This window comes from Porites lutea, chromosome 11 (assembly GCF_958299795.1).
Source record: "Porites lutea chromosome 11, jaPorLute2.1, whole genome shotgun sequence".
Lineage (NCBI taxonomy): Eukaryota > Metazoa > Cnidaria > Anthozoa > Scleractinia > Poritidae > Porites > Porites lutea.
The window spans coordinates 3,510,539-3,519,260 of NC_133211.1; the positions used below are offsets into that span (position 1 = coordinate 3,510,539).

Sequence of the window (8,722 nt, forward strand, 5' to 3'; positions counted from 1 at the left end):
TCTAGACTGAAATGACACCGGTTTGAAACTTCGCGAAGTCAGATTACTGAATAAACGTTCTAAAATTTGCGTCATTTTAAATTTGGACTCGTTGGAGTGCTTCTAAGGACCATGAACTTACTGCCTGGCGTCAGATAAAGGCTTTTAATCGGCCTTTGACCGAGTTTTATTGCTTTAAATTGCCAAGTACTAGAATGAGTTGAAGTTTTTGCTAACCCGGTTTTCAAAAATCCAGGTATAGTTATATTACATGCTGACTGAAATTAAAATATATTTGAATGCACACACCATGGGTCTTCGTGGACTGATTTGAAACTTAGAACTACATTTTATATCCCATATTTAGCCCTGGAAGTGAAAGTATATTAAAATATATCAATCGCTGATGGTTAGTTTCACTCTGGCGGAAATATAGTATATATATATATATATATGGCGTAGCTTGACTACTGTCTTTCTTGGAAAGGCTATTTTCGATATAGCTCAGATTTATATCTTATAAAACCTTTACTTACCTTTAAAGAAACAAATAAGTCAATATGATGAGTCAAGACACTTTATGCAAGCACGATTTTACTGCCAACACCACTTCCGCCTTTCAGTCGGTGCCTTGGCCGGTGCAAGTCTACTCTCGCAAATAGGCCTGGGGCTGGCCAATTCATTTCTTACATGGGAGGGAGGAGAGGGAGGGTGGTTGGATGGTGTACCTAGTGCATCCAATCCGCCATCCTATCTTGAAAGCAACTGATTTATGCTCGTTATTGCAGTTTCAGAACAATCAAGTTAAATTTGGTTAAGTCGCCGCTAGAACTTTATTCCATTTCTTATAATTGACTTTGGAAGGGGAACAATACTGATCATCAATATACATATATTAGTTATTGGCTTTTAGCCTTACACTGAGTGATGGCAGAAATGATTGTTTTATTGCTTATACAGTATTGCTAGACTGCAATTATACTATAGGCTAAACAAGCTATACCAACCTTCCAATAATGTTGATAATGTCTATGCTGGGTAAAAAAATCCTTCTAACCACAATGTTACTACCAACACTATCTCCGCATTCATTCGGCTAAGATAAATCGCGGCCTGGGACTTGGAACTGTTTTACTTTTGAAGTAAAAGGAGGTTAGATGAATGTATATGGTATAATCATAAAGAATAATTTTTCTAGAGTGTTCAACTTTTCAGGAGCAATAATTTGGCAACGCAGTACATATTGTCAGCATGTAAAATTAACGGTCACTCGCTAAAATTACCTGATGAGTGTGGTCCCCTTTAGGCCATGATACGAAACAGAGCTGTAGCAATAAAGCGATGTATAACCTCTGAAGCCTGGAACTATCTTCCAATTGCATTATTAGTATAATCATATATATGTCTTATTGTCCAAGCATCACCGAGCTCGCGATGGCTGGATAATTGCTAGGCTCTTCCTCGCGTTTTCGTGGACGGAGATACCCTGTGTAGAGGTCCTTTGTTAATTCCTAGATAACTGGGAAAGAGGTAAGGACCCCCTCTTCCTGACCCATCTAGGAAGATCGAATGGCTTCTGCTCGCCGGGGAGGACCGAGATGAAGGTAAAATCCTTATATTGTTTACTGTGAAAAAACAAAATGCTTGTCTATGATTACTATATAAAAAAAAGGAAGCACTCTAGTTGGACGACAGTGGTATATAAATATATATGAATATACATGTAAAAAATATCCGTTGCCCTGACAAAGTCTTTTACTATAAAAGACGAAATACCGGCAAGAGTAGTTTTTTCCAGTTTTTGGGGGTTATCTAATGCAATTCTGGAGTTACCATCTTGACTTGGATGTTGGTTGATGTGCTGTAAAAAATATCTGAGTATATTTTGGGTATTTAATGTCACAAACCAATTGATAACTGATAAAAATATGCTAAAAGATTGCTCAACGCTGAGTGAGTTTACTAGCTACATTCGAAAACGCTTTGCAAGTCTTGCCGCGTAGTGATGATGCTATATGTACAGCAAAAGGGCTGCCTTGGATGTGAACACCTCGCAAACGAACGCTCAATGTGTAATCAACTCGTTTAGCACCTGAAGGAATAGTGTAAGTAACTACGTAACTACCATTTTTTTCGTCCCTAACATTCACTCTAATTTTCTCTCGTGATCCGGTTTTAAGCTCTACTGCAAAAGCGTCTCCACCCACGGTACGTTGGAGACCTTGAGCGTCAAAAGCAATGATAGTGAAAGATTCCTCCTCTCCTCGTTTTGCGCGCTCCAGTCCTGAGCCACTAGCAGTGGTGGTTTCTGCATAGGTCGACTTATCGCTGACTGTACCCAACCTGTTGACACCGTCCTGCAAGTATTGCAGTCTACGATGATTAAGGTTAAACTCCGGAACACATTGTGCCTCAGGCTCAAGCATGAAGGATTGCTTTTCCATGGCAACGAGCGTGGACTCTAAATTGGCGCTGGCGTCAAGGAGATTGGCATTGTCCAATGATCGGATGGTCGACAAAACATCTTTGACGGTACTCTCTATATTTTCTTGATATTCGCGTAGGCGGTTCCGCTGCTCTGTCAGGATAAGCGTCTTCCTATTGTATACTTGTTGCAACTCATTCAACAAAATTTTCTCTCTTGTTTCGATGGCAGTACGAAGCTGTAAGACAATTAGTATAAAACCGATAATAATATTCTAGAAATCTATCTAGGGAACAAATCCTAAGCGGTTGTGTGATATCATTGCCGGGGAAAGAGTAAGACCTCATTTAAAGCTCATCAACCGAGGTTAAGATCGGTTCAAGGAAAAAACGATTGAGTCAAAGACGTACCTCTTTGAATACACTTTCAATTCGAGCACGCTCTTTGTCGCAAGACGCTTTCACATCAAGACTCGCTTTCTTTACACCTTCTTCTGCGGCTTTGATTACCTCAGCTCTAGATCTGGCTCTAGTGGCACGTCCTTCCAATTTCTCTTTACATTTCGAACCGGCTTCGGCCAGAGACACAACTTGGCGACCCCGGAAACCGGTAAAGCAGCTCCTACAGATCATACAATTACGCCTGACATCAAATAAACAGAATTGCTCGTCATGTTTCGAGCACTTTACAGATACAGCGGACGGTTCCAAGGAGACAACACGATGGCCACGACTGGTCTTGTTACGAGTGTGAAATCCAGCTGCAATCTTGCACATGTCCTCTTCACAGTCCAAGCAATAAGAGTTCGCAGGATGCTTATTTTCGCAAAATTCACAAATGGGCAAACCATCAACACCTTCATGATCAGGTACAATGAGGCTTAACAATGCCCAATTCTTTGGCAATCCTGCCACTCCAGCCTGAGGTACGTTAACTTCATTTCTGCAGGTTGGGCAGGTAATTTTGTCATCTGTAGCGAGTAACCGCTCCAGGCAGCTCGTGCAAAAGCTGTGACCACAACTCAGCATACGAGGGCTGACGTCTTGGCCATCAAAACTTTCGCAGTAGAGTGGACACTCGAGTCCCTGTGATGTCGCCATTGCCTGGATGAATAGCAAAGAGTCGTTCATAAGATTCCGGCCTTATAATTGCAGCAATGTTACTGTACATTGGGGTAACAGGAAAATTCTAGCATAAAGGATTAAGGGACATGAGCTGCGTCCAGAACACTGCAAATCAGTGATTCCTTTTACCGGCCAGATTAATTGACTGATTGAAAGGATGCTATCTCACTGGGGATAGGGTATCATATATTGCACTGATTTTTTATGTTCTAGGGAGGGCAGAGATTTTTTGTCCCCAAATTTAACATTTTGGGCATTCTTTTTCGATATTTTACCGTCTCATCCCCCATTAATTAATGAGACATACGGCTTTCATGCACTCAGAGCTTAACAAGTTACTGTGCACTACCTTCTTTGGAACGAGGTCAAGATCATTGGCCGACACCTTGAATGGTACTCTCATGAATAAAGTAAACTCGTTCCCAGGATTCTCGCTCAGAGAGAGAGAATACTGGGAACGAGGTCGGGGTAAAAGAGGCTAATGATTTCATAAAAAAGGATTTTCGCGTGACGTCATGGTAACCCTGTTAGGGGACAAAGAAAACAACAACAACAACAAAAACAATCAATGTGACTCCGCTTCCGGTAGCTTTAAATGTAGCAGGTGAGCAAGCTCTCCTTTTCGAGAGATGAACAAAATGAACCGCGAAAGCTAGAAGAAAGCTATTACTAAAAAGTTCACATTAAAATTCTGACACGCCAGTTTGAAAGTGATTCAATTTTTTTTTTGACAAGTGCTTTCGTTTTCTTTTTACAAGTAGAGTCATCATTGGCATTGGCCGTAGCCCAGAGAGAAACTATACATCTAGAATGAAACGAGATACAAAAAAAACATAATTCGACTGACACACAAAGTACACAGTTTTGTTGACGAAAAAAAAAGATTTATACGTCAGAGATTACCGCAGCTGTGAAAGTGAAAAGCTAAGTTCCGGTTAAACCGGATAGACCAGTCAAACAGGAGCAACTCAAGAGGATAGCCACTCTATCCCCCAGAGCAAATTTCAACTGTCCGGAAGATTTTGCATCGAGTGGCCTTTTTTCATTTTGCCGGGTTTAATGGGGAGCCAGCTGAGTCTCAGCAACAGATTATAATTAGTGATCATCGGTCATAAACCTGTGACCCAACGGAATGACGTTATCAATGAGTCATCAGTTCAAGCTTCACATGACACATAATACACGATACGATTCTTGGAGTGTTTTTGAGGTCTTATTATGGGCAACCATTTTGACCGCAAATACCTAAAGCTTGCGGAAATTTGAGCGAATTTCATTCCCAAATTACTACTGCAAAAGACATGTTTGCGTTTCCCATGTTCTACTGTTGCCAAAATTACCTACGAATTTATTAAATACTTGAAGCTTGACTTTCTATCATCAAATCATGATCATGAAAATATTTCCTGCCGGGCAAACAGGGTTAAAAGACGTCCTAAGAACAAATAACGTCAGGGTTAAAACTTTAGATTCAATCTGTGTCAAATATATGTTTAACGATCCGGTTGGAGTAAGATATCTATACACCTGCGTGTCTACAGAAACCTCAGCAGAAGTTATCGGCCAATATAAAACGATCGAAATGCTGGAACATGTCGAGATGCTGACCGCTTGATATTTATTCTCATTGTTCAGGGGCACCCAACGACAATTTTCGGAAAATATCTGTTCGGAAGACAATATGAGATCTAGAATTTTCGGAACATTTGTTGTAAAATTTCTTGCTTGTCTGCCTTTTCTAGAATTTTCGAACATCTAAAAACATGGTATAATTGCCTATTTTTAACGGATTTTTACCCTTAAAAGATCACCTAGAAATGTCGGGAGCCTTTTTTCTGGCTGAAATTTTCGATAAGGTAAGTTTTGATCCCTATAATTTTCGGATCACTAGACTTTCAGCTAGGAAATCCGAACAGATGAAAAATTTTTAGGGGATTAAAATATGCCTATATCTACTGTTTAAATGCCAGTAAAATACATTCAACAATGCTATGTTAAGTGGTTTTGAACTATATTCTCGTTGGGTGCCCCTGATTGTTTTTTTGATTTTCCGGCTTTTGTTCAAAGAATGATAAATCTTTAAAAGCCTTCTGCGAAATCAGTCCCAGAAAAATTCAACCTCTTCAAAATAATGCTTTAATAAGACAACAAAATACTGTGAAAGAGATTATTTTGGGATGGTCAAATCATAGAATTTCATCGGCAGACTCCCGGCTTTCTTAATGGTTTCATACCTTCATATTAAATTCACTCAGAGAGCTAAAACTTGAGCGAATCTAAACATCATGGCCTCTGTTTTGTCTTAAAACAATAAGCCTGATCTTAGCATATATTCATAAGTAAATTGTAACATACCTTCAGTGAAGCAAGTAAGTCAATAGAATATAATTGCTGCAACTCTTACAATAAGGATCAGTCACGTATAAACAGCACAACACTTCCGCCTTTAAATGAACTCTAGTCAGATCTCAACGCGTATACTTAATCAGACCCAGTTTCGCATCTGTTGGGGAGGGGATGGGGTATAAATCATACATAATTTTCAGGAAAACCTGAGCCCATTCACGTGATATCACTGGATGTGATTTCCTTGCATAGGAGGGAAAGGTTCTGCTTATCTAATATATTAAGGTTTTTCCATCAGAGGCACAGGAATGTTTTGCCCCGTTATTATCAAATTTCCTCCACTGAATAATACTTCCCTTACACCACCCTTGCGGGGCCACCCTTGGGCCGTTTTTACTTTTTAAGCTGGTAGAATTACATTTGATACTTCCGCGTAGAGGCTATCTGCACAACAGCCATCTTTCGCAAAGTCCCTCATTTTTCCTCAGGGATAGTAGAGCGAGCGAAACGCGAACGCGCGTGAAAATAACTCCCAACGCGAGAGATAGAGATCGAGAAAAGGCGACACGCGACGGGTAGAGAACCAACCTCGTCCCCAGGGCGCTTTTCCCTGAGGGTGAGGGCTGGTGGTTGAGTAGCCTGCGAGAACGCCTGATCGCAGGTTGGATGTTAGCCTGTTCCAAGCCTTAATACAGTCTTGACAGTTGCCCAAAACGTCTCGTTGCTCTGTGAGGATGGCTGCCTTTTTGCTGTATGGCGTTTCCAACTCATTTATCAGTTCTTGTTCTTTGGTCGTGATTGCGTCATGAAGCTATAACCAATCAAAGCCAAGGACATTAGTTAAAAACAACAAAAAGGTGGATTTTTTCGGAAGAATTTGCGCTTCAAATACCGCAAACTCCATGATGTCAGTCCTGCGACACCAGTGGGAATAGACCCTGTTTTTCTGCAGTCTGGGCAAGAAATGGAATTATTTTTGAGTAAGTTCTCTAGGCAGCTGGAACAGAAGGTGCGACCGCAACTGAGAAGACGAGGGAAAAGATTTTGATGATCATAAAGCTCACGACAGATAGGAGATTCGGGTACTTGGGCAGATGCCATTGTGCTGTGAAAAGAAAAAGGAAACACTTAGAAACTGCATAATATAGACAAAGGGTAAAGTTCCACTTCTTTTCCTTCAAGCCAGAATTACCACCCGTTGGTTCGCTCTTCGTCGGACGCCTCAAAAGCATCCAAGCACACGTGCGCGAAAAAAATTCCGGTACCTAAGGCCAAGATTAAGCCAAATTTTGGGCACGGTTTTCCTGTCTAAGAACATGTAACCCAAGCTTACAAAATAAGAGATATAACAATGACGCTACTCTTAGCAATGCATATGAAGGTAAATACAAAAAAGTGGAAGAACTTTTAATCCTGGATTAGCTCTAATCGGCCTTTCAGGAACAGGGTAAAGGAAGACAGGAAAACCCTTCTTTGCTACTAGGTAGAGAAATACAATATTGATCAGTCACATTCAGCATAAAACCATTTATTTCTTCCAGAAATAAAACTCATTTATGCTCCACGTTCCTTTACATATTAAGTCAGTTATTGATGTTGGCGAAGTCTAGCTTTGGGTGAACTCTGTTTGCTGGGACACAAAATAATTGGATTTAAACGCACGCGATTTCCAGCAGAAAACTGCTTTTAAAATCTATTTTTAACGGGTGGATTGCAAGCATGTCGCATAGAAAATAAAGTCAGTGCTGTAAAGTACACACAGTTGAAGAACCGTAAAATTCCGAAAATAAGCCCCCCCAAATATATGCCCCGCCCCCCAAACTCGTAACGCAAAAAATCCTCCATAATATAAGCCCCCGGGGGGTTGTACCTGGAAATTGCCCTCATGCAAATGAAAAATGAAACAAAGCAAGAACGGTACAGTAACACATGATTGTTTTTATTTGCCAAAGAACTATTACTTATGCCAAATGAGTGCCACAGTATTGGCTGTTTGCGTAGTTCACTCTTCACTCTTGGTTGGTTTTTTTCGGTCCATATTAGACAAAGTACTTGCACATGACGGTCAGTCATGACGGTTTTTAGAACGATCTACGTGCTCATGGCGAGTTTCAGTAAAAACGTCGTGCTAATTAGTAACATACATTTCCTTCCAACTATAAGCTAGTCCAATCGATTTTGAAACGCAAATTTCCCTCCGTATAAATAAGCTCCTTCGAACATAAGCCCCTCCAAAAAAAGTTCCTTAAAAAGGGCCTTTAAAAAATATGAACCAGGGGGCTTATTTTCGGAATTTTTACGGTATACTATCATTGAAGCGAAACAGGGTATGTCGAAGGAGTATAGTTATTTGCGGCTAAGTGTAAAAGTGTTATTAGTGCTAAGTGAAGATATGAGCTATAAGTGTAAGCACATCAATTTACTATTGAAATTAAGTAGAATATTGATGTATACGATACGATACGAAGTAGAATCAAAGGGTGCCTATGGCTAACTTGTGGGTTAATTATTTTAGAAATGAAAGCTGATAATGAACTTGCAAAGCCGTACATTAACTCATTTCTTCGCATTTGAAGAACATATGGCCGACAAGTGTCTCGCAAAACCGTCGCAAACTCTCTCTCTCTTTTTTGTCCCTACCCACAATTCTCTCTTTAATACAAGTGACAGTTATTTGAAATCAGTGCGCCCCTAAAGCTTGTTTCGGTGCCGTTTAGCAGTTAAGTTTTAGATATTGGTCACCTTTAAAAAAGTTTCCCGGAGAGCATCATATAAAGCTCTGAGATGGGACAAAGTCATTACGATTCGCAGAGTCTGCATCGTCCAATATCGTATTATATTCTCATTT

At 40.3% G+C, this 8,722-nt stretch overlaps 1 protein-coding gene and 1 long non-coding RNA gene across 2 annotated transcripts; both read right to left on the reverse strand.

Annotated features, from left to right (window-relative positions):
* Positions 1-1,922: 1,922 nt before the first annotated feature.
* On the reverse strand, positions 1,923-3,180 carry LOC140952441 (tripartite motif-containing protein 2-like). The gene is made up of 2 exons (XM_073401863.1): positions 2,815-3,180; positions 1,923-2,642 (listed from the first exon to the last, which is right to left on the reverse strand). The coding sequence occupies exons 1-2, from the start codon at positions 3,178-3,180 to the stop codon at positions 1,923-1,925; spliced, it is 1,086 nt and encodes a 361-aa protein (XP_073257964.1).
* A 156-nt stretch (positions 3,181-3,336) lies between these two features.
* LOC140952157 (uncharacterized) lies at positions 3,337-6,023 on the reverse strand. The gene is made up of 2 exons (XR_012167337.1): positions 5,884-6,023; positions 3,337-3,507 (listed from the first exon to the last, which is right to left on the reverse strand). It is a non-coding gene; the product is annotated as an uncharacterized lncRNA (long non-coding RNA).
* Positions 6,024-8,722: the final 2,699 nt, after the last annotated feature.